Source organism: Coregonus lavaretus, assembly GCF_964263955.1.
Source record: "Coregonus lavaretus genome assembly, chromosome: 12".
Taxonomy (NCBI): Eukaryota; Metazoa; Chordata; class Actinopteri; order Salmoniformes; family Salmonidae; genus Coregonus; species Coregonus lavaretus.
The window spans coordinates 15,130,821-15,142,671 of record NC_139999.1 but is presented as its reverse complement, the minus strand read 5'-3'; the positions used below and the strand labels follow the sequence as shown (position 1 = coordinate 15,142,671).

General features: G+C 41.1%; 1 protein-coding gene across 3 annotated transcripts; it reads right to left on the bottom strand.

The window, feature by feature from the left end:
- Positions 1–430: 430 nt before the first annotated feature.
- Positions 431–11,839, bottom strand: LOC311139008 (dolichyl-diphosphooligosaccharide--protein glycosyltransferase subunit 2-like). Of its 3 annotated transcripts, none has more exons than XM_084173833.1 (16): positions 11,759–11,839; positions 10,982–11,169; positions 10,690–10,785; positions 10,329–10,504; positions 10,039–10,114; positions 9,764–9,898; positions 9,240–9,416; positions 8,632–8,750; positions 8,333–8,438; positions 7,745–7,836; positions 7,510–7,624; positions 7,113–7,394; positions 5,783–5,878; positions 5,326–5,401; positions 3,489–3,618; positions 431–1,882 (listed from the first exon to the last, which is right to left on the bottom strand). In XM_084173833.1, exons 1-16 carry the CDS (start codon positions 11,799–11,801, stop codon positions 1,867–1,869), a joined length of 1,923 nt encoding a protein of 640 aa, XP_084029959.1. In that variant the 5' UTR covers positions 11,802–11,839; the 3' UTR covers positions 431–1,866. The 3 variants fall into 3 exon arrangements, with proteins under 3 accessions (XP_084029959.1, XP_084029961.1, XP_084029960.1); XM_084173835.1 differs by lacking the exon at positions 11,759–11,839 and adding an exon at positions 11,626–11,653; XM_084173834.1 differs by lacking the exon at positions 11,759–11,839 and adding an exon at positions 11,559–11,595.
- Between the last annotated feature and the right edge of the window lie 12 nt (positions 11,840–11,851).

The following is an 11,851-nucleotide window of genomic DNA, read 5'->3' as shown; positions in this document are numbered from 1 at the left end:
ACTTTTAATTTGGCTCTTTAGTCCAGCATTTTGGATTCAAGATCAAATGTTTAAAAAAATTATATGAAGCGATAGTACAGTGTCACCTTTTATTTGAGGGTATTTTCATAGATATCCGTTTTACCATTTAGAAATGAATGCACTTTATGTATCTAGTCCCCCCATTTGAAAGTGTCGTAAGTATTTGGAGAAATGCACTTATAATGCAGTCAATTTAGTCAAAAGTTTAGTATTTGGCAATATTACCAATAACAGGGGAGGTTAGCATTTTTGGGGGGGGGTATGATATTTATGCCTCTAACTTTTTCACTCATCATTATTCACAATTCATTAATGATTATCCGTAATCATGGTAGCATCCACATTAATGTAGAAGTGTTCAGAAACATATTCTTATTTACAATAGAAGGGACTACAAAATGGCACAATACATTATTTACTTATTTATTAGGCACAAAATAATCTGAAACGCAACCAAAACAAACTGCAAATGCATCCAACAAGTTTGTAGTCACACGATTGATGTAGTCATTGTGTGCTAGGAATATGGGACCAAATACTAAACCTTTGACAAAATGTAATACACCATAAGTGAATTTGTCCAAATATTTCAAAGGGGGTGACTAGATACATAAAGTGCTTTCATTTCTAAGTGGTAAAACAGATATGAAAATACCCTCAAATAAAAGGGGACACTATGTACTGTCGCATCATATAAAACATTTGATCTCAAATCCAAAATGCTGGAGTACAGAGACAAATTACAAGTTTTAGCTTCACTGTCCAAATAAATACGTAGGGGAGTGTACATTGCCAATTTGTAATATGTGAAGTGTGTGTTGTCACATGATTTGACTGACATTCCTACTTACTGTTCTCTTCCAGACTTCTATGTAGTGAAGGATAAAGTGAAGACAATCAGTATTTATTTGGCCATCTCCGACCCTAAACACCTCCCTTCAAATTACCTGAAAGTATATGCCATGACGATACTTAACAGCCTTTTCTGTCCTCAGAAAAAAGTAACACATTGCTCAGTTCATACACTACCCTGTCAAACACAACTGTACTGAAGAATGTAACCGCACAGCTTTCACAATAAAGCAAGAGTAAAAGGACTATTATTTTAATTACTTTTAAAAAATAAAAATGATAGAATAACACTAAAGTGTGTATTGCACCCAGAAGAAAAAGCAGTACACTCATTAATCCCCATTTCTTTCTTCATTTCATTACAAAAACAGGATTTTCTAGAATTGCCCAGCAACTATTTTGTTCTAGAGAGGGTTGGGTCTTTATTGTAAGGGGAAAATAGATCCACACCCTCCACATGTAATTCAGTGAGAAGACAAAAATACAATACAGATTTATGATGAACATGTCAGTGAAGCCCACAGTCAAACTTACATAAAAAAGGCCTTAAAAAAAATCAAATGGTTCACTTCTTGACGCAAATTTTGACGCAACAGTGGTAAGATGGGCACAGAGAAACAGGAACTTACAAAAAAACAAATCCATCCCGATTTCATTATGAAACCACAAATTATATCCCCAAACCTGCCATGAAAAAAAAAATAAGGCATTTGCAAAAAAGTCACAGAAAAATGAAGTGCAAGGATGGTTAGCTTTCCAGCCCTCAATAGGAGTAGTGTCAGTGAGCATCTGTCCTGTCCCTCTACCAACACCTTTGATTATAACATTCATTATTTTCAAGTTGAAAAATAAAAGTCAATCTGCATTTCAAATTGTCCATTGGATTCACAGAATAACATGCCTTTGATGACAGTCTGATGGTTGATGATGTGTCCATAAAGGAATCCTTGAAAACCAAAAACGAAGCATCTTTAAATCTTCTTCAATCTTCTGTCATTTACTTGCAAGTCTGCAAGAGAAAAAAATACATATATTAGAATGTTTGTTGTATGCGTCAACTACCTGACAGTCAAAGACCTTAAACAATCATCTAATTTAAAGCCTGTTAACTGAATGACAAGTCCTAGATACATGTTTAACACATCTGATGTGTAAAACTTCTTCATGCATTTCTTTACAGCATAAAGATGAAGTGTACAGGACTTTCTCCGCAACAGAACATGAACTGCAGAACAATCAGGATGACATAGGGTTATTCTCACACGTTGCATCTGAGAATAACCATGTACAACGGCAAGCAATATGAAGATGAATAAATGGTGACATGGACAGGATGTTAAAAGGTGATAGAGATGGGTGATATGGACAAAAATCCCATATCGCGATAAATTGCCTGAATTGACGCGATAATGATAAATAGAACGTTACGTTTATAACATTAATATGCACCAGTTATTTTATATTATTATTTAAAACTACTACTAGTTTGATGGTTGTAGCCATCAATTGTCCCATTAACAAATCACCCATATTAGCAAACTCATTTCATTTCGTACTTCACATTTCTCTAGTAATCAGCTACTTATCGTAATGAACGATAGCAGCAACCTGCGATGAGTGATCGGTATGGTCGGTGTGGATAATTTTGGGTTTATAGTCCCAGCTGTAAAAAGGTGAGCAGATGATTTTGTGGTGGGATGAGCAAGATGCTGGCCAGAACACTAGATAGAGTGTGAGCCCTGACTGCACCACACAGCCATGCATTATACAGGGCAATGGGGATACACTGGGATGCAGTCCATAGGGATGCCCTTACTTCAGCCTGGAAGACTGGCCCTTTGTTATTAGAAAACAGGCCTTTACCGCAGGCTCCTATACTTTGCCAACCTACTACTTTGCTCTGCGGCAATCCTGAAAAAGAGAAATGTAGCAAGGAGTACACAGGAGAGTTAAGGAGACAGGCCAGCACTATAGGAGACAGCGGCTAGAGAAGGAAAGCAAGTCAGGCAAGCAGAAACAAGTCAAGTTTCATCAATTGTGAAATTAAATCCACTGACACCACATCAACCAGAATGATCATTAGACTAGCAAATGGTTGAAAGGACCCGGTCAGATATGGCATGAACAAGGTGCAGTAATTCCACAGTAAAGCTGGCCAATTAGACCTTGACGTCTTCAGCCAGTGACACACTTATTACCGCTGTGTCTCTATGGCCTTTGGAGAGCTGTACATGTGGAAGGCATGATGGGAATTGCTCACACAGTTCAATCTGGCCAGGCCCTCTCATGGTCCCAGTGGTCATACGCTCTACAGTGGAGGCTCCACTCTTCTGCTAGTCCGGCACGGCCAGGGGGCCCCAGGGACACACACACACACTGAGGGGGCAGCGTGTCACTGTAGGCCCTGAGTTAACGGCAGTCAGCCACATCTCTGAGAACCACCAAGAGGTCCCAAAGCCCCAGAGTCCTTGTCATTTTAAAAAGAGGTCAAACTTTCTCCCTATGGTCAAGAGCTCTCTAGAGAGAAAAACTCTGACAGTCTGTGTTGCGATCGCTAACAGGAGCCATACCTAACCTAGGGCTCACACAAGGTCAGTGTAGCGCCCTAGCCATACCTCTTGACTGCTTTCTGGGCCAGCATGCGGTTTCCAGCCAGGAAGGTGATACTGCCGATGATGGCCAGGTACTTGAGGGTCTGGAACATGTTGAGGTGAGTCCAGTAGATGTACATCAGACCCAGCATGCCTGAAACAACAAGAACACAGAGTAAAGGTGATTAACTCGGAAAAAGAGATACAGTGCCTTCCGAAAGTATTCACACACCTCGACTTTTTCCACATTGTTGTTTTACAGCCTGATTATTATTTTTTTATTAAATTGAGAATTTGTGTCACAATACCCCATAATGTGAAAGTGGAATTGTTTGTAATACATTTTCAAAAATAATGAACAATTAAAAGTTGAATGTCTTGAGTCAATTATTCAACCCTTTGGCAAGCCTAAATAAGTTCAGGAGTAAAAATGTGCTTAACAAAAATCACTTAATAAGTTGCATAGACTCATTCTCTGTTCAATAATAGTGGTTAACATGATTTTTGAATGACTACCCAATCTCTGTACCCCACATACAGATAATTGTAAAGTCCCTCAATCGCGTAGTGAATTTTAAGCACAGATTCAACCACAAAGACCAGGGAGGTTTTTCAATGCCTCGCAAAAAAGGGGCAACGATTGGTAGATGTAAAAAAAAAAAGAAAAAAAAAAGAAAAGAAAAGCAGAAGCTGAATATCCCTTTGAGCATGGTGAAGTTATTAATTAGGCTTTGGATGATGTAGCAATTCACCCAGTCACTACAAAAATACAGACGTCCTTCCTAACTCAGTTGCCAGAGAGGAAGGAAACTGCTCAGGGATTTCACCACGAGGCCAATGGTGATTTAAAACAGAGTTTAATGCTTGTGATATGAGAAAACTGAGGATACAACAACAACAACAACATTGTAGTTACTCCACAATACTAACCTAAATAACAGAGTGAAGAGAAGGAAGCCTGTACTGAATAAAAATATTCCAAAACATGCATCCTGTTTGCAACAAGGCACTAAAGTAATACTGCAAAAACATTGTGCGAAGAAATGAACTTTTTGTCCTGAATACAAAGCGTTATGTTTGGGGCAAATCCAACACAACACGTCACTGAGTACCACTCCATATTTTCAAACATGGTGGTAACTGCATCATGTTATGGGTATGCTTGTCATTGGCAAGGAATATGGAGTTTTTTGGGGGATAAAATAAACAGAATACTGCTAAGCACAGCTAAAATCCTAGAGGAAAACGTTATTTCCACCAGACACTGGGAGACAAATTCACCTTTCAGCAGGACAATAACCTAAAACACAAGGCCAAATCTACACTGGAGTTGCTTACCAAGAAGACATTGAATGTTCCCAAGTGGCCTAGTTACAGTTTTGACTTAAATCTACTTGAAAATCTATGGCAAGACATGAAAATGGCTTTCCAGCAATGATCAAAAACCAACTTGACAGATCTTGAAGAATTTAAAAAATAATAAAATGGGCAAATATTGTACAATCCAGGTGTGTAAATCAGAGACTTACGCAAAAAGACTCACAGCTGTAATCGCTGCCAAAGGTGTTTCTAACATGTATCGTCTCAGGGAGTGAATACTTATCTAATCAAGATATACTAGTGTTTTATTATTCATACATTTTTGTGTTAGAATTTTTCCTTTCACTTTGACATTGCTGAGTATTTTTTGTTTTTGTAGAATGTCAATTATATCAATTTTAATCAAACATTGTAACAACAAAATGTGGAAAAGGTCAAGGGGTGTAAATACTTTCTGAAGCCACTGTATCTGTGGAGTGACAATGCCAGTAGTTTCCATTGTAATCCTAGACTCAGAACTACATCATTGCTCAGTACTCACATGCATGGCCCACATGGAAGAGCACAGCGCTGGGGGAGAGGCTGAAGTTTGAGATGTTGGCCCCGAGTTTGAACCACTGAACAGAGGGGGAGAGAAGGAGAGACTATACCACAACAGTACAAAGACCACAACAGTACAAAGGGTCTGAAAATAGATTGTCCAGGTAGCACACAACATAGTGATCCAAGCCTTTCACAGTAAGGATAATGTCATCACTCAAAACTATAAATGTTATAGAAAATACATAAAATGTCATACAGCATTGCTACTGCAATTTCAAATGAAAACAAGTGTTGTGTTAAATCAAAAACCAAGGCTCATTCAGGATGTACAAAGGCTTTATTCAAAGCCTGAGTAAATAAAGAACAGACTGAATAGAGGCAGATTTGAACACTTTCTAAAGGTTACCATTGAACTTCAAACTATTCCAAACTTTGAGAAGTAAAGCGAGTCTCACCAGAATAAGCAGCAGGAGGAATGGCGAGAGGACGAGGGCTGTGAAGGTGTTGGACACCACCGTGGGTGGCTTCTTCTCAGGCTCCCGGAACAAGTGCTACAAAGGAGAACATCATTCAAGTCCAGTTATTTATCCATTTATTATACAACGGGTGGGTCTAATCCTGATTGGTTAAAACTACATTCCAGCCAGTGTCTATTCCACAAGTTACCACCGGCTAAATCTATGACTTTAAAATGCCTATTTACTCTGTTCCATCTGACTGCGCAATCCACTGTCTCATCAACCCAGCCAAGCAATTTATAAACTTGATCTCCACAATAAAAAGCATCTAGACATTCTCACATTTCTTTTAGACAAACATTTAGTTTTCAACAGCCGAGATTTGTATAAACCTTGCTGTCCGTCTCTCTGACATTTGCAACATTGTTTCAATATTCAAATTCGATCTCCAGCTGTCCCATAGTAATCAACGTGTCGAGACGAGAGACAGGCAGGCAGCTTTTCTCAGCCAGTCGAAATCATGAATCATTTTTATGGATATATACAAAGAAATGTCAATTGAAAAAAGGTCAAACGAAACGAAGTGCAGCTAGTTTGCAGTCTTTCCAGCTTCAGTTTGAAGTGATTGTTGGCTAGCGTCGCTGAACAACAGTGTCCTGACGAGTGAGCACATTTTCTATGCCAGGCAAAATTGCGCCTCATTAGCCCATTGTTATGGATGTGTGCAAATAAATGTCACAAGAAAACAGCTTAAACAAATGCAAATGCTGCTACTTTGCGGTTATTCTGGCTGCACTTTTTGACGTGAATGTAAAGCAAGCAAGGGGTAAGAACGTTGCCAGCCAGTATGGCAATGGAACATTTAGAACGAACGACTGGGTCACGTCCATAGATACAGAACCGATAGAACAAACTATATCTTGTGGAAGGATGAAATAGTATGAATAAATTCATCAAAATAAAAATGTTAATGCAAATATGTGAATCATTATTTGAATATGTTGGTAACCCGTTGTATAAAAGTGATAATGCCCTCGAAGCCGGTGTTTGGAGGATATATTGGCACGGTTTGCAGGCCCTCGACTTAGTCTCGGGCCTAAAAACACCTGTGCCAATATATCCTCCAAACATCGGCTTCTCGGGCATGATCAATTAACTAGTTTATCTATCAGCGACTATGGGTAATGCACCAGAGTTAGATTTATCTAATCTTCATCAGTCATTTCAAGCTATGACTAGCAGCCTCAAGAGTAGAGAAAAAGCTCATTGTTACATTATAACTCATCACAATGTCACATTATATGCAAGTGTTTGGCTTGTTGTTAACCTGGATATCTGGTTTGGGCATGTAAAGGGTCTTGGACTGGATGGCTGCTGGGGCCTCCTCATCAAGGAACTTCAGGACAACATCAGCCACGTTCCACAGAATGGGGTTCTCCAAGGTGGCATCTCCCACGATGAGGTGGAGGGCATAGGTCCCAGACATGGAGTCAAACTCAGACTTCCTCTCTGCTGTGTCCAGCTCAAACTTATAAAGGTTCTTACTGTCAGGCTCAGCCACAAACACAACCTCCTGGCCAGTTTTCTGATTGTGAAACCTCACAAAGGTCTGGAAATAAACAAAAAACAGCATTACAAAATACCCTCAAGAGGTGTAACACAATGCAATGTTGACAGAATGAGAGCATGAACATAAAAATGTACACACAGGAACAGCTAAATACCTGGTGGGGGGTGAGCTCTACTCCGGTGTTGACATCCACTAACTGGAAAGTCATGGCAAAGTTCTGGTGGCTGTCTGCAGTAAAGGAGCCCTTGGCCTTGAAGGGATAGTCCACCCTGAAAATGAAAATGACGTACATTACATTTATTTTGTGTGGCTATGGGTAGGGACAACCTCTGTGGTCTCATAAGGGCAGTATTAAAAAGGTCTTCATGTACATGGTTGGGCTCTCTGACCTGGATGTCTTGGTGCCAATGCTCTGGTCCTTATCCACTACAGACAGGTCCATATTAGTGATGGCTACCTCAGTGGACACCTTCACTTTCAGCTGAAGGCAGGTGGAGAGAAAGAGAGAGAGAGATGAAGGAATTCAATGTAATTCTTATGATTAAATGTGTATGCAAATTCAAATGAAGCAGGGTGATTGTCACATTTATGGTGAGTCAGAGAAAGCTAAAGTAAATGCTAGAGGTTAATAGCTTTGACACATGGTCAAGTAACATAAAAAGTTTGGTATGCTAATGTAAAGGCTACATTGTTGGAATAATCGTCCATGGCAAGCACAATGAACTGCCAACCTTTGACAAAAGCCAGAGGCAACTGACTTAACTTCCAAGAACTAGAACATTTAGGCTAATTGATGGTTTTCTCAAAATAACAAATCCAAAACTATAGACCTTTCATACTTGGTAATGTGTGAACCATGCCCCCCCCCCCCCCTTAAACTGGCACAACTGCCAAATAGTATATAGAATATTCTGTTTAATCTAAGTGGGTACCAAATGATTCCCAATAAATGTATCCTGAATAGAAGACAAGCTCACCTCAACCTGATTGGCAACCAATCGGCTGTCCCCAGTGACAGCCACAGTAAACTGGTAATATCCACTAGCTGGCTGGCCAGCCATGAAGTTAAGTTCAAAAATGCCACTGTAAAACAGGTGGAAATAATTATTACAAACTGCAACGCTGACATACAAATAACATACATGAACAGCAGAGACATTTCCTTGAATCCAAAGATTTGATTCAATCTTGGATTCTATAACACTCAATATTAATCTACACAACTAGCAACATTATTGCCCAGACAAATTCAAATCTGTCTGTCTATCATACTTACTCTCTGAGGGAGAAAGGTGCCTGGCTGAGTACGACGCTCTTAGAGGCTACAGCTTGAGCAGATTCCACCAGCACACTGGCTGAGGCAAGAGGATTGGACAGGATGTCAGTCACCAGAAGCTGTGGGTAAAGACAAGGAGGCAGATGGATGGTCAGTGAAAAGCTGTGGGTAAAGACAAGGAGGCAGATGGATGGTCAGTGAAAAGCTGTGGGTAAAGACAAGGAGGCAGATGGATGGTCAGTGAAAAGCTGTGGGTAAAGACAAGGAGGCAGATGGATGGTCAGTGAAAAGCTGTGGGTAAAGACAAGGAGGCAGATGGATGCTCAGTGAAAAGCTGTGGGTAAAGACAAGGAGGCAGATGGATGGTCAGTGAAAAGAAAATGTGTTGGAGACCAACGCCCAGTGATGGACTAGAGCAGGGGCACTCAACCTTTTGCTCCTCAAGGTCCACTAGGGTTCATGTCAACAAGGTTAGGGCTCAAGTAAGAAACAACACTATCCATGTGACATCCTTCAAATGTGTTTCCAATTGATGACATCCAAATCATATACTTTTTTTTTTAAATGTCACTGGATGATAAACACTGGAGTAGTAGAGTAGAGCCTACATGCAGGATTGGCTGGCTGTGGGAGACTGTGGCAGGCCCCTGGGTGCTGACGATGACTGGCACGTGGAAGCGGTTGCTGGAGAGGGCAGCAGCAGCACAGGCTACGCTGAACGCCTCAGACCGGGAGTCCCAGGACTTCTTACTGAACACAGAGTTCACCAGTTGGATCACCTGGTCCTGTGGGGATAACAGCTCACATTAGTTCCACATTTATAGTAATCTGATAAGATAGCTGGGGTTTCAAGTTCTTGTCATTTGCACAAGTACACTGAAATGCCTTTCTTGCTTGCTCTTTCCCAACAATGCAGTAATCAATATCAGTAGTACAATTTTTTTTGTAAAAAAATACACGAGAAATAGAAATAAGAACACGAGAAAGTAAGCAAGCTACTCTGGAGTTCCATTCCAGAGATCTAATACAGAACACATGATCAGGAAAAAGTCATGGCCCCTCATGGAACCTGCTTTCCTTCTACTACCCTCACACAAACCTACCACCCACATAAATGGTGACAGCAGGTTACCTCTTTCAGAGGAGGCTCCGTGTCCGCATGGTCTGACAGTGTGTAGGCTGCTGTCACAAAGAGGGCAGTCGCCTCAAGTCCCTCCTCAAACTGGAGGTACACTCCACCCAAGTCATCCAATCGTGCTGCCAGATCCTTAAGAGGGAGAGAAAGGTTCAAATACAACATATCTGCTTGAGAAACCAGTTTGCATGTGAGAAATTTGCAACTTTGCGAAGTAATTCACCCGAAAAAACCTGTAGCACAGCACCACCTGGTGGACTTGTGAAACTCACCTCAATCTCTTCCAGGATTCCTCCGAGCTCAGCCTGCTGGGAAAGACGGGTGGCAGTCTGGAGTGCCGTGGTGATCCTGTACAGAGAGACAAGAAAAAGAACAGTCACTTTACTATGACAAAACGGTGTCAAGTCTTTAGATCAATGGCCATTGGAATGCGTTATCTGTTCAAAAGCAGAGTTTGTTTGAAAGGACTCAAAGTAACAATGAAGTTCAGAAACCAAAATGATCAAAGAAACGATTCAGCAGCAAGTCTGTTCCATCTGCCAGGCCAGAGGGTATTACTCACGCCAAGACGTTGTCCTCCTTGGCAATACGGGCGACCAGGGCAGCGACGACTTCCTGTGAAGCCAGAGGAAGCCCCAGGGAACTGAGGGCACTGACAGCTCTGAAGATCTGTGTCACAGTAGAGTCCTCGCTGACTGCTGCCAGAAGGATGTCACGGGTCTCGTTGGATACTGGTATCTAAACAAGTAATTCATAAAAAGAGGGAGAAAACAGAGCCAAGTGATGACTTCACTGGCAGAGCATCCAAAACCACCATCATAAAGGTTGTCTTAATTCCATGCAAGCCACCGTTTATGTTACTGGAGGTGCAAATTACATATTTTTTTGTCATACAGAAGTAAGCTCCCTATAGGACTACTTACCTCGCAGTCTGAGATGGCCTGACTGGCCTCAGCAGCGAAGAAGAGGGAGTCGACACTCATTGGGTCCAGTTGGGCCTTCAGAAACTGACAGGCATCCTGCAAAAGAAAAAAACAAGGATTTGATAAGGCAACAAACTGTACAGTAAAACACATAGGTAAACATTGTGGTGATTATGGAAGTGAATAGCCTAAATTGAAAACAGCCTAGGTAACTAAACATGCCATAGGCTACATGTTTTGGGTACTCCATTCAAGCCTCTTTCCTTCAATAATTAGAAGCAAATGTTCTTACATTTTCATCAGCAACTGAGGCTCCAAGCTTGCTCAGACCAACGATTGAGTAGTATGCTGATGCCAGGTCTGTGAAGGGTTGGCTCAGGAGGCCCTTAAGTCTCTCCACGTCTGACAGGGACAGGTGGTGAGATGGGGTTAGAGCCTGGGCTCCGAGAGCCACGGTGAGGAGGACCAAGCAGAAGACACCTGTGGGGACACATGCATGATGGTTACTGCCAGGTCAGTAAGAGGAAAGTTTGCAACTATTTTTTTCCCCATTTTAGAAGTGTAGACTTGTGAAGTCAAAGTGAAGTAGTTCGTAGTCTCGATCATGCAACCATTGCACAGCAACCCATGCATAACACTAGAACACTCAATTTCTTAACTAGAGGAACCAGCTCACTACCTTAACCAACTTAGTTAGCTAGAAAGCTAGCTAACGTGAGCGATAAGATTTTTCACAAGCTCACTAGACATCATAATACAGACAACGTACATTTGTATACAATCCAATGGTCATTATGATGATGGACATGTAAGGTATATGTATAGCAATACCTAGTTAGTTAGCTACGAGTCTACGACAACCTAGCTACCTTCTAACGTTAGCTTCCACATTGGTCCTGTCACTCCAGCCTGGACTCGAGTCCAGTCGTTACATACCTGCACGCGCCATTTGTAGAGTTTGGCGATATCAAAATCACCGCTAAAACGATATTACTAAATTGGGGTGGCAACTATTAATAAGAAGTTTATTTATATCGTATTTAAGGGAAACAAAACGCTTTATACTTACGAGGCTGGGCCATATCCACTCCAATGATGTATATATAGATCATTGGTCCACTCTAATGTAGCGTCACCAAAGAGCCGCAATTGCTTCCGGGTT

Excerpts from the sequence above, each read along its gene's own strand:
- LOC311139008 (XM_084173833.1), bottom strand. The coding sequence starts at position 11,801 with ATGATCTATATATACATCATTGGAGTGGATATGGCCCAGCCTC. Across the intron at positions 10,505-10,689 it reads AGGCCATCTCAGACTGCGAG|ATACCAGTATCCAACGAGAC; the intron begins GTAAGTAGTCCT and ends TTACTTGTTTAG. Across the intron at positions 9,417-9,763 it reads CGGAGCCTCCTCTGAAAGAG|GACCAGGTGATCCAACTGGT; the intron begins GTAACCTGCTGT and ends TTATCCCCACAG.